The sequence below is a fragment of the Zeus faber genome, assembly GCF_960531495.2.
Source record: "Zeus faber genome assembly, chromosome: 9".
NCBI classification, from domain to species: Eukaryota; Metazoa; Chordata; class Actinopteri; order Zeiformes; family Zeidae; genus Zeus; species Zeus faber.
The window spans coordinates 16001434-16017245 of record NC_137197.1 but is presented as its reverse complement, the minus strand read 5'-3'; the positions used below and the strand labels follow the sequence as shown (position 1 = coordinate 16017245).

The window sequence follows — 15812 nt, the reverse complement described above, 5'->3', positions numbered from 1 at the left end:
TTATCAGAAGAGATTAGATGGCTTAGATAGAAAAGCACAGCACTTATATCTGCACCAAATACCGGGTTTACCATTTAAAAAAACAAAAACAAACAGAAAACAAAAAATGCCACTTTCCTTGATAAATGTCAGGGAGTCTGGTTGCCGCTACTAAGTAGAGTGAAATGATGCATCTTTGCTATTAAAGTCTGACCCGGCTTCTTGTATCTTACCTTTATTTGCAGGAAGCGGAGAGCAACAGACTTTGTCGCAGGTTGCAGTTGAAGGACATCATCCCCGTGGAGATGCAGCGGCTCACCAAGTACCCCCTGTTACTAGACAACATTGTCAAGTACACAGGTAACTACAGGCCGACCCCAACACACTGGAAATAACCTGTCGCTGTCTCTCAGAGGGAGATGGTGCCTTCTGTTTTTTTTTATTTATTTATTTATTTTTGTTTTTCTTTTTTCATCTTTTTTTCTTAAAGTGGAAATCCATAAGAACATCTGTGTTGGGTGAATGACATTACGAAGTCCAGAATTCCATTCTAAACGGAAAGGTTTCGGCCTTTTCTCCAAAGTTTTCTTTCCTTCTTCCGATCGATCGATTGATCAATATAAAAATAAATAACCCTTGGTAGCTTGAGGTGATTTGGGTGAGGTGGTTTAAGGGATGTTGTAAAGTGATGTTTGGCTGCATGTTAAAGTGGAAATCCATATTGGTCTGTGTTGGATAGACCGACAAATTATTTTAATTTTTTTCCGAAAGTTCCATCTTCAGATCGAAGGAGTTTTTTTTTTTTTCTTTTCCCGGCGGTGGTTACTTTTCTTCCGTTGTTTTTTTGTGAACGTTCATCCACATCAACAGTTTACTGACCACAACCGGCGACGCTGCTTTATCAAAGTCACCGCCGCTGCCTTCCACCTCCTGCGCATGCCCAGTCTTTGCATTGTCGCCGGGCCCGCCCACCAGCTATGGAAGCGACGTGTAGCAAAATGTGAAATTTATTGCCAAAATAATGTTATAGATTACCGTTTTAAACTAAATGAGAGGGGAGAACTACATTTCATTTCGAATAAGCAAATTACATTTCCCGATGTTGAGCTACAAATCTAACTGTTCAACTTGGCCGATGCACACATACATATTCAGGCTGGTTTTGCATCGCGGCAAGGCCTGCCATACTACACACACACACACACACCAACTTTATAACCCATTAGGTCTGCCTGTCACATGCTGTCCCTCTTATTTACAAAGGCCACTTGCCCTCGTTCTCTCGTGGCTCTTTTACACACTCCTGTTCAGTCGGAGCCTCCCCTGGGCGGCGTTGACATGAGTAGTGTTGGCGTGCTGCTCCTCGCCGACCGCCTCATCACACACAGCCGGTGATGTGCTCGCAGCGGCGTAACTGATAGCCGTTTCTTTCCCATCGCCACTGGGCCTCTGCTGCTGGATCCCAGTGACCAGAGGACTTAGAGGACAGCCAGAGGACTGGCAGTACTTTGTTTTATTTATTTTTTTTAGAAAGCAGGGCTGCCTGCTAGGATAACCGTGTAATGACCGTTCTCCGATGGCTCTGTTGTCCGTTAGCCGGGGAATGAGTTTAGAAAACATCTAATCCACTTTGGTACCTGAATTCATCGCGGTTATGAATACCCTTTTGCGTCACGGGGTCGCATAGTTAATTTGTGCGTGTTGATGAATTGACGTCCGCGATAACAATGTAACGTATAAGAAACAATCAGCGAATCATCTATTACCTTGCGCATTACCATGGAAACAAACACAAGACAAATGGCGGTCCTCTTCCTCTAATCTAAATGCCAAATGTTGCAGTCGGCAGTTGGGATCCAACTCTTCATGAAGAAGGGGGGGGGGGGGGCACGAAATAAGCGAAGCAAATTAAGTCTTATTAGAAAAGGGTATATGGCGGCATGCCAGACGTTAGTGAATTACAGAGACAAATGAAGAGATTATCATTTTAATGGTCCTGGTGCAGTAATGCACATTTTGGGAAATGTCTCGCCCATTATTTGGTCCATCGTTTTTTATCTTGGCCGGGGTTCGGAGTCACACAGTGGGAACGCACTAACGATAAAGTATAACTAGCTATTAAAAGATCATAACGCCCGCTGCGCTTTATCATAATTTCTGAGAGTGATAGCGTGTTAATGGAGGAAAGGAAATATCAATTTGCTGGACAGCCCCCCTCCCGCGGCGCCACGGAGGCTCTGATGTGTTGTTTGACGCTGTCTCTTTCAGACAACGCGGCGGAGAAAGACAAGGTGAAGCAGGCCAGCGACTGCTGCCGAAAGATCCTGAACCACGTCAATCAGGCGGTGAAGGAGTCGGAGGACAAGCAGGTGGAGAAGCTCCTCTTCTTTACCCCCCCCCCCCCACCAATTTCGTACACGTTTCGTCTCCCCAAATCCCCCCCCTCCCCGCGCTGCGGCCTCCCTTCTTAACGCGCTCATCATTTACACCACCCCCCACACCCCCTCCTTCTACCCACAGAGGTTGGAGGACTACCAGCGACGGTTGGACCTCTCCTCTCTGAAGCAGACCGACAACCCCATGATCCTGGAGCTCAAGGTAAGGGCCGCCCCGAGGCGTCGGCCCGACTCCGACGCGGCGCCGATGCTAACGTTGAGTGTGTGTGCGAGGTTGGGGGTCGGAACCCCGCATCACTTACCGCTGCGGCATGTCTTCTCCTCCCAGAACCTCGACCTCACCAAGAGAACGATGGTGCACGAGGGGCCGCTGTCCTGGAAAGTCAACAAGGACAAAACTATCGGTACCATATTTAAACCCACGTACAAGTGTTTGTTCATCTGTCGGTCGCCGCGTGTGGCGGTTCTACGGCTTAGGTTTTTTCCCTAAAACCGGAGCGGCGTGCTCTCTCTCTCTCTCTCTCTCTCTCTCTCTCTCTCTCTCTCTCTCTCTCTCTTCTCTTTCCCACCCGTCAGAGTTGTACACGCTCCTCCTGGAAGACATCCTGGTCCTGCTGCAGAAGCAGGACGAGCGCCTGATCCTCAAGTGCCACAGCAAGAACCTGACGGGCACCGCCGACACCAAGCAGATCTTCAGCCCCATCATCAAGCTCAGCACGGTGCTGGTTCGCTCCGTGGCCACAGGTCAGTGGCTTCCGGTCTGCGTTTAAAGTGGAAATCCGTTAAGAAAGGCGGACCCCGCCGCCAACGATGGAAACGGCATAGAGAGGAGCACATGAATGAGGCAAACACATTGAGGGTTGTGCTGGGTAATGAATATGGGATAAATGTGTAATATGGGATTTTTTTGCTTACCGCTTTAAATTTGGCACAGATAAATCAGCGTAGACAGACATGTATGATAACAGGATATGGGAAGTATTTTGCGTGTGTTGGGGCAGAATATCCATGACTCGGTTCTAACGTATTCATCTTCTCCCCCCCCTTCCCGCCAGATCACAAGTCGTTCTTCGTGCTCTCCATGTCAGACAACGGACCCCAGATCTATGAGCTCATGGCGCCCACGGTCTCGGATCAGAGAACGTAAGTAACGATCCCCGAGCGCTCGCAAACCTGTTGTTTACGCGCCTGACGGGCGGCGGCCGTGGCTAAGCCGCCCTAATGACCGGGTTCTGACACCTCCGTTCACCAGGTGGCAGCGTCTCATCACGCAGCGGGCCGACGCCATGAAGGTCAAACCGCACAGCGTCATACCGCTGCCTCAGACAGAGTACGTCGCTCAGCGCTTCCGCGGAACACGTCGGGGTTGTGTCAGGGGGGGGGAGGGGGCCGGGCCCCCGTGACTTAGCTGAATTTATGTTTTTTTTTTGCGTTTGGGCGACAGCGGAGAGAGAGACGGCGTGGAGATGACGGCGGGCGTTTCCAGGCTGAGCAAAGACCCGGATCGCACGTCCACCGGAAGCACGCAGTCAGGTAAAGCCGCCGTTGTGCTTGTGTGCGTGAGTGAGCGCTGAACCCAAATATAATATCCTGGTTGGTGGTTATTATAGTCAATACCTGATAACGGTTCTAGTCAACACCTCTGCATTTTCCTCCTCCATAGGAAAAGGTCAATTTGAAACTCTAGGCTGAATCTAGTGTTGTTGCCATGAGGATGAGCCAATGTTACTAGACCCTCCCCCCAATTTTTTTTTCATCATAAACTGTCGTCTTGAAGTGCAAAACTCAGCCACACCTGTCTTAAAAAAAATTATAATCTTACAACAAAAATATAATTCTCTTTTATTTGTGAGGGTGAGTTTGAATATTTTGTGAGGGAAATGATGTATACAAACAAAATGTAAACAAGAATAATTTTTTCTGCAATGCCCCTGTGATGCCTTCGCAGGCTCCTAGGTGGAACCCAGTTTGTAAACCCCTGCTTTACACCACCCGCTGCCTCCTCAGATAAAGAGAGCGGCACGACTTCTCGAAATGCGACGCAGAGCTCCCTGCCCGGCAGCAATCCCTTCGAAGGCTTGAAGGCGGAGGAGGGGGAGGAGGAGGAGGAGGAGGAGGAAGAGGAGGAGGAGGAAGGTTTTGTGGACCCGGAGCTGTCGTACCGGGCGGCGGAAGACGGCGGCGACGGCGACTCCTTCAACCTCTTCCCTTCCAAAGCGGACGAGGCGTTAAAGACACGTAAGCGATCCCGCGCGTCGGCAGCGCTCCCCCAACGGGCTTCCGTTCCATCTCGTCCGGCCTGTGTTTTTTTGTTTGTTTTTTTTTTTTTAATTTCCGTATCGCTTTGCGCTTCTCTCGCCCCCGCCCTCCAGTGGCCGCCTTGAAGCAGGTGCTGGTCACTCAGCTCATGTCTCAGGAGGCCAGCGAACGGGCCCAGCGGTCCTCGGGTGCCCGCCTCCTGAGGACCACCTCGCTGCGGACGCCGGTGGACAGCCGCGCCCGGGTCATGGTCCACAACGGGTCGGAGAGGACGCGGGCTCAGAACGAGGACCCGGGCCAGGACCTCGGCTCCGGGGACACGGGTTTCTTCGACTCCCCGGAGGACTATGGTGAGCGGGATCCGCGGCCTGGCGTCACGCCGACGCCCTTCAGGGACGTTGTGATGTGATGTGTGATGTGTTTGGCAGCATGTTGAAGTGGGAATCCATATGATGGTCTGTGTTGGATTTTTTATTATTATTATATATTTTTTTCGAAAGTTCCTTATTCAGATCGACGGGTTGTTTTTTCTTTCTTGGAGGTGGGGGGGAAATTTTTACCTGTTCTTTATTTTTTTTGTGTTTGTATATTGATGGTGTACTGACCGCGACTGGCTACGCTGCTTTCTCAAATTCGCTGCACGTGCTTGAGCTTCTCATCCTCGCCGGCGAAGGCGGCGGACCCCTGCCGCCGGCGACGTAAAGGAGCACACGCATAACGCAAAAACATTGAATGGTTGTTTCGAATAAGTTCAAGATAAACTAATAAAGGATAAAAAAACAATTATGGGATCTTTTTTTTTTTTTTACCACTTTTAAAGAATCAGATTTTACCCTTAAGTGACTTTCCCCTCTGTCCTCCCAGCAGGGTACCTGGTCCTGGAGGGCTACGGCGGCCAGGGGGAGAGCAGCACGGACGACGACATCATGGCGGCGACCACGGGGAAGCAGCTGAGCACGTCGCGTGGCTGCGCCGCCGACTCCGGCATCAACCTGCGGTTCTCCTCCACGTCTCAGGCCGGAAGCCTCTCGTCCTTCAGCCGACAGGTGCTCTCGCATCTACGCAACCTGCAGGCCAACCTCAGCTACCTGAAGGTGAGCTTCCGTCTCCGGGGCGTCTGCGGCCCGCCGAAATGCCTCCGATCCTGTTTCGCAAAGATTCCGCCTTTAAAAGTCACAAAATAGTCTGTAAATTTGATTTTCGGAGCTCTCCATTTCAGTGCGAACATTTTGTCTGATTTTTATTTATTTTGGTCAAAGTGGGTCCAGTTTTCCTGCGTCAGTCAACATTTGTAATGTTATAAGAGAGAGGCAATTTCTCCCAAAAAGTTTAGTTAGAGTTTGTCTTTAAAAGTGTGAAATTTAAAACCTTAACTCCTACCTGAAAACACCCTGCAGGGCTCCACATTTATTTTTTGAGGCGCAAATAAATTGACCTTTCACACGTCCAGGCTAAATGAAATGACTATTAATTTTTTTCGTTTTGTTTGCAGAATTCAGACAAGCAAACAGTTGAAAAGGTCCAAACAGTATCAACATATAAATGATTGAATTTATGAATTGTATTCGAGTGGAGATATACAGTCGTTCTTCAGAGCTCACTTCTCACACACTTAACCCAGCTATAAATAACCGAGTACTGAGTGGGAGTAAGTGCTGGGTGATATGGCCAAAAACCTTATCATGATAAAATATTTCATACCATTCACTCACGATATTAATCACAATATATATATAAACTAATTTAAAAACAAAAAAAACACAATTTCTGTTAAGTCTTTGTTTTTTTTTTTAATAAAGAAAGTTGTATGCCGTGATGCCTTTGAAAAACACTTTTATTGGTGGAATGAAATTGTCCCAAACAAACACCAGGTGAAAGGTCAGCTTTGGATTGCCCAAATTGATTGGCTTTTCCGTTGCCCCTTGCCGAACGCTTCTATGAAATAAACAAAACTGTGAAGGCTTTATCGAAAGTACGGAGTCTGTTTTATTTAGACATCGTGGGGGGGGGGGGGGGGGGGGGGATATCGCAAAGTACATTTCTCTTCCACTTGCCCGGGGAAAAATCCACTGGTCTCAGACAAGCAGACAAGCCTCCATGTGGAGCCCCGACCCGGGCGTCGCTCTATACGTCCGTCTCGCTCGCCCTCAGATACGCAGTGTTTGTTCATCCTCATCCTGATCTCAGGGTTCACTGGTTGTTTTCTTTTCTGTTCTCCAAGGAGGTTGAAGCCAAATATAATAATTTAATACGCCAAAGGTCAGAGAGGTCGGCACCGGACACGGACGGAAACAAAGGTCGGTGACATCATCTCTATACGGCGAAAATGAGTGTAGAAGCAAACGTCTTTCTGAGCAGGTCTGTGCAGCTTCTGATCCCGGATCCTCCGTCTCATCTTTTCCCAGATAAGAGATAGTGGAGCTTCCAAGCCCCCCCCCCCGGCGCCGGTCCCAAAGAGGAAGTAACGACTTTGCGGTCATTTCCGACTTCCTGTATCTCGGACTTTCCGGACTCCCCCACCATAAGCTTGTCCTCTCAACTGCTGAGCCCCTCCCTCCGACTCCGCCGCCGCCGCCGCCGCCCGCCGTTTGCCGCGGAAAACAAGAGACTTGAGCGCGAGCGGAGGCGGTCTTTTCCCCGAGGGCGGGGCAGGGCGCGTGGTGCGCTCCCCTCCATCAGCACAAGGCAATCAGGGAAGTGGGATTGCCCCCAAACTTTGACCCTCTTCCATTCTAACGCCCACCTCAGTACTCCCCTCTAATCCCAGACCTCCCTGCAATAAAGAGAACTTATACCAAAATGTACAAATGTGTGTTTACAATATATATATCTATAGATATATATATCTATAGATATATAGATATATCTATAGATATATAGATATATCTATAGATATATAGGTGTATATATATATATATCTATATATATATAGATATATAGATATAGATATATAGATATATCTACATATATATAGATATATATACCTATATATCTATATATATATATATATATCTATATATTATGAAACACAAAACAAGAAAAGGAAAAATTTTAAGATAATGTATTAAGATTTTTTTTTTTAATCCCAAGATGTATTTATTTTCCTTCTTTATCATTTTTTTTAAAAAAGTGTTTCTTCCACGATGCTTGCATGCTTTTTTTTTTTTTTTTTTTTTTTTTTTTTTGGCCATGGTGTTCAGACCTTTTTGGCTGCTTATCCTGCTGCCATCACACAGGGTTGTGTGATATTATTTCTTTATTATTATTTTTTTTTTTGTTTGTTGAGTGCATGCTAGTATCCCAGTATTGAGTATTACTCAGACCCGGACGAGGATGAGGTTACGGATAGATTCTAACGTGTTACGCTCGTAGAATCCCGATTTAAAAAAAAATAAATAAAATAAAAATAAAAATAAAATTTCAAAAAAAAAAAAGATAGAATTTCACCTAAAATTCTAGGTTTGGTGTAAACTAGAATGAAGAGTCCGAAGGCTCTGATCTGGTCCTACTGCATTTATTTTCTCTCTCTCTCTCTCTCTCTCTCTCTCTCTCTCTCTCTCTCTCTCTCTCACTGTCTCTCTCTGCTCCTCCCGGCCAGTCTGCGTGACATCTCCTCCTCCTCCTCCTCCTCCTCTTCTTCTTCTTCTTCTTCTTCTTCTTCTTTTCTAGCCCATGCACGGCTGTTGTTGTTTTTTTACTTCTTTGTGCTTATTTTTCCCCTCCGCTCCGCCGGTCTTTCCCCCTTCCTGCCTTACATCCGACGGGTTTCCCGCCTGATTCTCTCTCTCTCTCTCTCTCTCTCTCTCTCTCTCTCTCTCTCTCTCTCTCTCTCTCTCTCTCTCTCTCTCTCTTTTTCTTTCTCTCTCTCTCTCTCTCTCACTCACCAGGAGCGCTGATGCTCTTCTCGTATTTGGGCTCCAGACAGTATTGCTTCTCCTCCTCCTCCTCCTGCTGGTGACACTAAGCTGACTGCCTGATATTCTAATAATGTTACAAAGCTCAACATATATTGTACAATGATCAAGTTGGAAGGCTATGCATAACTTTAATAAATAAATGGTGCCATGCCACGTTTCAAAAAGGAAACCCGCTCGTCGGTTGCTTTTCTCCGTACTTACCGATGCGTTGCCCCGCGCGCCGAGGTTGCTCCGTGAAGTTAAATAAGTTCCTCGTATGCGGCTGAAAATAGAATCACCGTTAGGACTTACCGTTCAGGATCGCGGTTAATGAGCTTTCAAGAATGAGCTGGACTACGGTGTTTTGCGTTTTTTTCCCGTTTTTAGATCGACTTTTGCTTTGTCCTGTTGTTATGATTCACTTGTTTCTTCAGGCGATTTCAGTTGAATCGTCGTCGTCTTTCTAACCATCCTCCTTACGTCTGCTGTCATGGATCTGTCCCATGAAGGTAAAATTCTAAACATTCTTCGGAACTTGATGTGAAGAAATATATATATATATTTTTTTTTAGGAAAAACATTTCGAATTATGAATTGCAATATTCCTTAGAAGTATTCTCAGGGATGTCCGTCTCTCATTCCAGCTTTCGCGGTAATGTGACGACAGCTGCCCACTTCTGTGTCGGATTTCACTCGGCTTTACCGATGACCGACTCATCGGTGAATAAGCGGCGGGAACAACCACGGTTTCTTTTAAATCTGTGCGCGGTGAGTTGGAAACGAAACGCGGCGCGATGTCGTTCATAAAAAAAACAAACAAAAAAAACCCATTTGCACGCCGTTGGGATACTGGACGCATCATTTTCTCCTGCGCGGTATCAATGAAACACCAATCGTTTTGCATAATCCCCACTTTAAGTATTCGCCTTGATTTGAAGTGCAAATTCAAGAACAATATCACTATAAAAAAAAAATAAATAAATAATAATAATCCTTTTAAAAAAAACAAAACTTATTTTAATAAATAACTTATGGGCTCTGAGGCACCAGGTGATTTGCCAGTGGCCAGCAGGTGGCAGTCTTTCAACGTGTAACAGCAGCGCACAGGGACCCAGCCCCAGCCCCGCAATGACAGCAGCTTTTCCTTCCAGCAAAGGTTGTTAGAAGCCAAACACTGATTTTCTTTTATGGAAAATGTCAACTCATGAATTGCCTCAGCCCTGTTTGCACTCTTCCCTGCGAATATTTGGAAACACAGCCCCCCCCCCCCCCTCCCCAAGATGTCAAACGGATCCCGTGTAATTGGTGAAGCAATCTCCGCCCTTTTTTTTATTTATTTTTTTATTATTATTATATCCCCCCCCCCTTCCCTTCGCCGTCTCGTAGCCGGCTTCGATTCGCGCGCGGCGTGTCGGGATCGAAAGAGGGAGGAATATGAGTGGCGCCTTCCCCCGCCGCCCGGCCCTCCCCTCCTTTCGGCTGAAAGCCCGCCGCGCCCAGAGCGGAGGAACCGGAGAGGTAGCGAGAGAGAGAGAGAGAGAGGTAGAGGGGGAGAGGGAGAGAGATTCTTAAAAGGAGGGCTATTTAAAGCCCCGCCACGGGAAGTTGAAAGACATGACTGGCGGGAAGGCAGAGGGAAAGAGCGGAGAAGAAGGGCAATTAAGAGTAAAAAAAGATAAGATAATACAAAGGGGGGGGGGGGGAGGACGACGACGACGGGTGGAGAGGGCGCGGGAGTCGGCAGAAGAACGTTAATTGATTGTTACACATCCCTCATGCGCCTGTCAGCGAGCTAATTGGAGTGGTGGAGACCGAGAGGAGAGCGGTGTCAGTCACATCAGAGGCCTTCAGGAGGGCAGTCGGTGCCGAGCGGCGTCCCATCCGCCCCCGCGCGCACACACACACACACACACACACACACACACACACACACACACACACGCTGACTGACTTATGGCGGCAATATCGGAGATGAAAATGTGCGTTATCCCTAGACACGGGGTGGGAAGGCGGGGGGAAAACAAAAAAAAACAAAGACCCCCCGTGTAATAAAAGGGATTGCCGAGATGAGATGTATGGCTGGTGTTTGCCGCGCACCTCCCCCCTCCCCCACCACTTCCGCTTTTTTATTTATTTTTTATTTTAATTTTTTAATGTTGTTTTTGTTTTAACTTGCGTCGGCCTCGAAGTCCAACGTAAAGCGGAACCAAGGCGCCCCCACACACACACACACACACACACGCACACGCACACTTTCGAGTCGCGGATTTGCATCGCTCCAAAACCAAGCCGAGGCGCTCACCTGAAGACGACGACGCGGTGCGGCGGCGTGGCGGTCGCCGAGGGGCCTAATTCCGCGATGAGGACGCTCGACTAAATAACTCGCACGTGGCGGGAAACAAACAAGAGGAATGTTGTCGAAAGATTATTATTATTATTATTATCTTTTTCTCCCCCCCCCGACGCCACCCCCCCCCCCCCCCCCCACCTCACCCCCCCAAAAAAACAGCCCCCGCAATCACGAGGCTCTTACCAGGCGGGCAAACAATTGAGACGAGTGGCGGCGTAATAAACGCACGGCGCGCGTGAACGGCGTCCCCCCCCCCCCCCCCCCCCAAGGCTCCCGTATCAGTTTCCCATCAAAATGCAAATTGCGTCACGCGCTCGTTTATTGCCTTGGGGGTTTTGTTTTTTTTCCCTCCCCCGCGAACACCCTCCACCCGGGCCGCCGCCCAGGCTGCGGAGCTGCCGTGCGCGGCGTCCCCGCCCGGCCGCTCTCTCTGCCTGACCCCCGTTGCAGAGTTGAAAGTGAGGGGGGGGGGGATCCACGAGGTTATCGACTTATTATTTTGTTGAACGATCCGGGATTTGATGTTTTTTTTTTTGGGGGTTTTTTTTTTGTTTGTTTTTTTTTTTCCCCCTTCGCCGGAACTTTTTCGAGAAACAGCCGCTCAACGTGTCGGAGCGACGTATGAGCACCTTTTTATATACCGTTTCCGTTGTCGGTGGCGGGGTCCGCCACGCGGAGGAAAGGGGAAAGGAGGCCGCGGGGGGAGTTTTGATGAGGGAGCGTAAACCTTGATGTTGAAAAATATTAAAGAAATCAATTCGAATATGAATTTGGGGACAAACACAGACCACTTTGATCGTTTGGGATTGGATACGGTGACATTTTGATTGGTTCCGTGTTCTGTCCGTACAGGTCGAACGGTTAAATAAAGGTATATCGTTCTTTTCAATACACAGGACTTTATGTATTCAACCTTTTGAAGTTCGAAAATCGCAGAGGACCGTTTTCGCAGAGGCGATGAATCATCGTCCGGTTGCGTCGCCTTTATGTGCGGAGCACACGGAAGAAATCGGAGGAGGGGGGGGGGGGGGGTTTCCAACGAATCAGCGTCTTTAGATGATGATTTATGGCGCTGATCCCGCGCTGACTTTTGCACCGTTTGTCAAACCAGATAAATGAGTTTGTTTTCCCTTCACATCTGCCGGCTTCTTAAAAACAAAAAAAACCCCAAAAGTTTGTATCTCCAGGTTCTATTAGTCTCGGAAGTAGTTTTATTTCATATATTTGTTTTCCTCTGTGGGCGTCGAAGTTGATTACTTTGACTGAAACGGCTGCTTACGATTCGGACAAAGCGTCAAACGAATGTCACGCTCAGTCCGGGACGTTTGACCGCGCATCGTAACGTGGGCGCTTCAATCACCCCCCCCCCCCCCCCCCACCTTCCGGGGATCGATTTCCCACGCTGCACCGCTTCCCCTCGCGGAGCAGAGGGAGCGAAAGAAGCCGACGTGGACGGACGGATCGCACCGGAAATCAACGCGGGTGGATGGGGCCGGCGGCTCTCGGGGAGGGGGGGTGGTAACCGTTCAGCCGCCTGATTGACGGCTCGGTCGCGGCGGAAGAGGAAACTAACCGCACGTGCAGAGTGCTCCTGGGAAAGGACGGGGGTCACGGCTTCTCCAAGCGGCAGGAAGCCAAACATCTAATTTTGCCGATATTTCACACGAGGTATGTTAATCAACAGGCGGCGGCGGCGGGCGGCGTGGCTCCGTGTGAACCCCGTCTATTTTCCTCCGCCGCACCGTGATGGAGTACCTGGGGGGGGGGGGGGGGAACATGGCTGCCGCCGTACACCCCGGCTCAGTGTGCCGTGAAAGGGAAACCGAAGGAGAGAACACAGGGCGCCCGCTCGGCCGTGGCCCCAGAGGCGGCCCCGGCTCCTCCTGCTGCCGAACCGCAGCGGAAATCAATGGCGCTGCTGGCGTGCTGCCCTGTGCTGGACATCAAGAGCCGGCTGAGCGGCCACAGGGGCTGCGGTATATGTTGAATAAGTGTGTGTGTGTGTGTGTATGTGTGTGTGTGCGCGCCTGCCTGCCTGCCTGCGTGTCTGTGTGTGTGTGTTACTGGGAAGGTGGAAACGTTTCCCCTCACATTTCCCATTTCCCATGTTGGAGTAAATGGAGTAGGAGCGATGCTGGTTCCAGGTTGTGTGGCTGTGAACATGTGATCAGTGTTTAAAGTTGCATTGATCGTGCTCAGTGAGACGACACGACTGAGAATCTGAAAATCCTTTGTTTGGTGCAGTTTGCAGGTGTTCATCACTGACGGACATTTGGCTGCTGAAGTCAAATGAAAGTGAATAGGTCAAATCTATGTATACACAATATTATACAGTGTAGTACTATACCATTCTGTACTATACTATATTATACTGTACTATACTATGCTTCTGTATCCAAAGCACCATACTATTCTATACTATACTATGCACTACACTATATTATACTATACTATACAAAGCACCATACTATGCACTATATTAAACTATACTATACCATACTAATCTATACTATGCACTATACTGTTGTATAGTATAGTGCATATATACTGTACTATACTTTACCATACGATATACTATGTACTATACTATCTTTTTTTTTTGTTTTTACCTGTGCTGTCAGCATGCTGGGCATACAACACAGTATGTATGACATTGCATTTATGACATTGCATTTAGCAATGCATTTGTACATGGCAAAATAAACATAGAAACCTCACATGACAACATGTATCGACAAAACAGTTAATTAAGTCCAGGAAAACTGGAGCAGCGACTGGGCACGTGGCCTCTTCCTGTCATAGTTATGCCAGCAAATGAGGGAGGAAAGGAGAAGGATGTAACCAGGAGGGTGCTGGGGGTGTGTGTGTGTGTGTGCCTGTGATGGGTCCACCTGTGCGTGCGTGCGTGCCCGTCCACCGGTGAGTGTACAGGACTTATCCCAATTGCTTCTGGTGTATAAGATCGCCACATGACCCCCACATGCCGGCCCATGACGCAGCCGCAGGCACAGAACCCAGGACGTGGACGCCAGGCACGGACCGCAGGCCCAGAGCTAGGTCCCGCACTGACAGACCGACAATCCACCGCAACCCGCCAAACGCCCCATCCAGCCGCAAGCCCCGAGCGCCTAGCCAAGTGTGCTTGTCTGTCTGTCTCTCTGTCTGTCTGTCTGTATATATATATATATATCTGTCCGTCCGTCCGTCCATCTACTCAAAGCACCGTTGCTCCACTTGTAGTTTTATCCATTTCGGTCATTGACTGGCACCATGAAAGTTGTTTTGAATCTTAGCACGTTTTCTTAATACCAATGAACAAAAGCAAATGAACAAATGAAAACACTTTACATTTTACACACAATGTGGCTGCGAATGGAAGTGTTTTATTCAGCCAGATGATGGGGATACAAAAGACGATGCCACATTTTTATTATCAACAGAGAAATTCCACCGACGGATAAAAAAAATAAAACCTTTCGTCAAACAGATGCACCAGTACCCAACATCTGTGCTTTGATATTTGATTGCATCATATCTGGGGCTTGGGGCTTTTATTTGATTCTATTGGCATCATCCTTTGTTGTGTATCAGTGGAATTACCGCCTCATCCCGTCTAAGCTCTGCAGCCGGGTCCTGACGTACTGTATAAGCAGCGCTAATGAATGCCTCACTCAGAGTGTCCGATGGAAGCCGCGAGACCACACTGGGGTCAGGTGGTTTAATCTACCTGACGCTCTCCTGCCGGGCACCGATCAATATCCCCCCTTCCACCCCCCCACCCCCACCCCTCATCCCCCTCCCCTCCCCCATACTAATGTCACCGCCAGGAAAGAACGGAATGAGGAAAAGCAAAAAGAGCTACGCAAGAAGAGAGGCTTGGAGAATACCAACGAAAACCTGATCGGAATCGGAAAGTGGCCCCCTGGTTCGTTTGGTTTGTTTGGTTCCGTTTGTCCATTTTGCTTCCCTCCCATCAGGCTTAACTCATCTGACAGCATCACGCTGGCTTTTGAAAAGGGCAGCATTTGGGAGGACGCTAATAATCCTTTTGGACGGCGCGGAGGCGGAGGTGAGCCGCCTCCTCTCTACGAATGCCCAGTTCGTCCATGGACTCTGGGAGCCAACGACCCCAGTTTGTGGCTACGCTAACACTGACAAAGCTGGTTCGCGAGCGCAACATCCGGGGGGGGGTGTGAAACGAAACGAGGAGGAGGAGGCGGAGGAGGCGGAGGCGGAGGAGGAGGCGGAGGAGGACGGCGACAAGGATGCAGAGGAGGAGGATGAGAATGGGGAGGAGGAGGAGGAGGAGGAGGAGGAGGAGGATGATAATGTGAATGATTAGAGGAGGAGGATGATGATTAGGAGGCGGAGGAGCAGGAGCAGGAGGGAGAGGATGCAGAGGAGGAGGACGCAGAGGAGAAGGAGGATGAGGTTGGGGAGGATTGAGGAGGAGGATGACGATGATGATGTGGATGATGTTGATGAAGAGGAGAAGGAGGGGGAGGAGGATGACGATGATGATGTGGATGATGATGATCAGGAGGAGGAGGAGGAGGGGTGCCCCTTCTTGAGCAGTGGCCTTCAGAAGGTTAATTCTCCCCATGCATTAAACCCTTGGAGACTTGCATGGAAAGGGCGTTTTCTGGCCTTTGGGATTTTTGGGGATTTGTTGAAGTGCTGCGGTGCTTTCATCAAAAAAAATGAAAAACACTCTCACCCTCAGTCCTTCAGGGAACTCGAACTTGGCAGATATCCTATTATGTGGAAAAGTGATGTGGGATGGCCTTTGACTGAGCGGGGCGTGGCCAGACGCCAGTCACGTTGGGGCTGGATGCTGCTGCGAGCTTGTGGAAGCTCTCTCCTCGGGTGTTTGGTATGCCAGGTTGTTGGCGTCAACCAGCCGAACCGTCCTTAAAGTACACCTTTTGCAAT

General features: G+C 48.8%; 1 protein-coding gene across 1 annotated transcript in view; it reads left to right on the top strand.

Moving 5' to 3' along the window:
* arhgef12a (Rho guanine nucleotide exchange factor (GEF) 12a) overlaps positions 1–7421 on the top strand; it is a 38861-nt gene extending 31440 nt beyond the window's left edge. The window contains exons 28-40 of the mRNA XM_080006918.1: positions 225–339; positions 2248–2348; positions 2500–2577; positions 2704–2779; positions 2952–3119; positions 3431–3518; positions 3628–3705; positions 3820–3908; positions 4383–4613; positions 4748–4984; positions 5499–5728; positions 6856–6931; positions 7040–7421. Of these exons, the coding sequence (XP_079863044.1) occupies positions 225–339; positions 2248–2348; positions 2500–2577; positions 2704–2779; positions 2952–3119; positions 3431–3518; positions 3628–3705; positions 3820–3908; positions 4383–4613; positions 4748–4984; positions 5499–5728; positions 6856–6931; positions 7040–7050 (1578 nt within the window). The 3' untranslated portion in view covers positions 7051–7421. The remainder of the gene's footprint in view (positions 1–224; positions 340–2247; positions 2349–2499; positions 2578–2703; positions 2780–2951; positions 3120–3430; positions 3519–3627; positions 3706–3819; positions 3909–4382; positions 4614–4747; positions 4985–5498; positions 5729–6855; positions 6932–7039) is intronic.
* The last annotated feature ends 8391 nt before the right edge of the window (positions 7422–15812 follow it).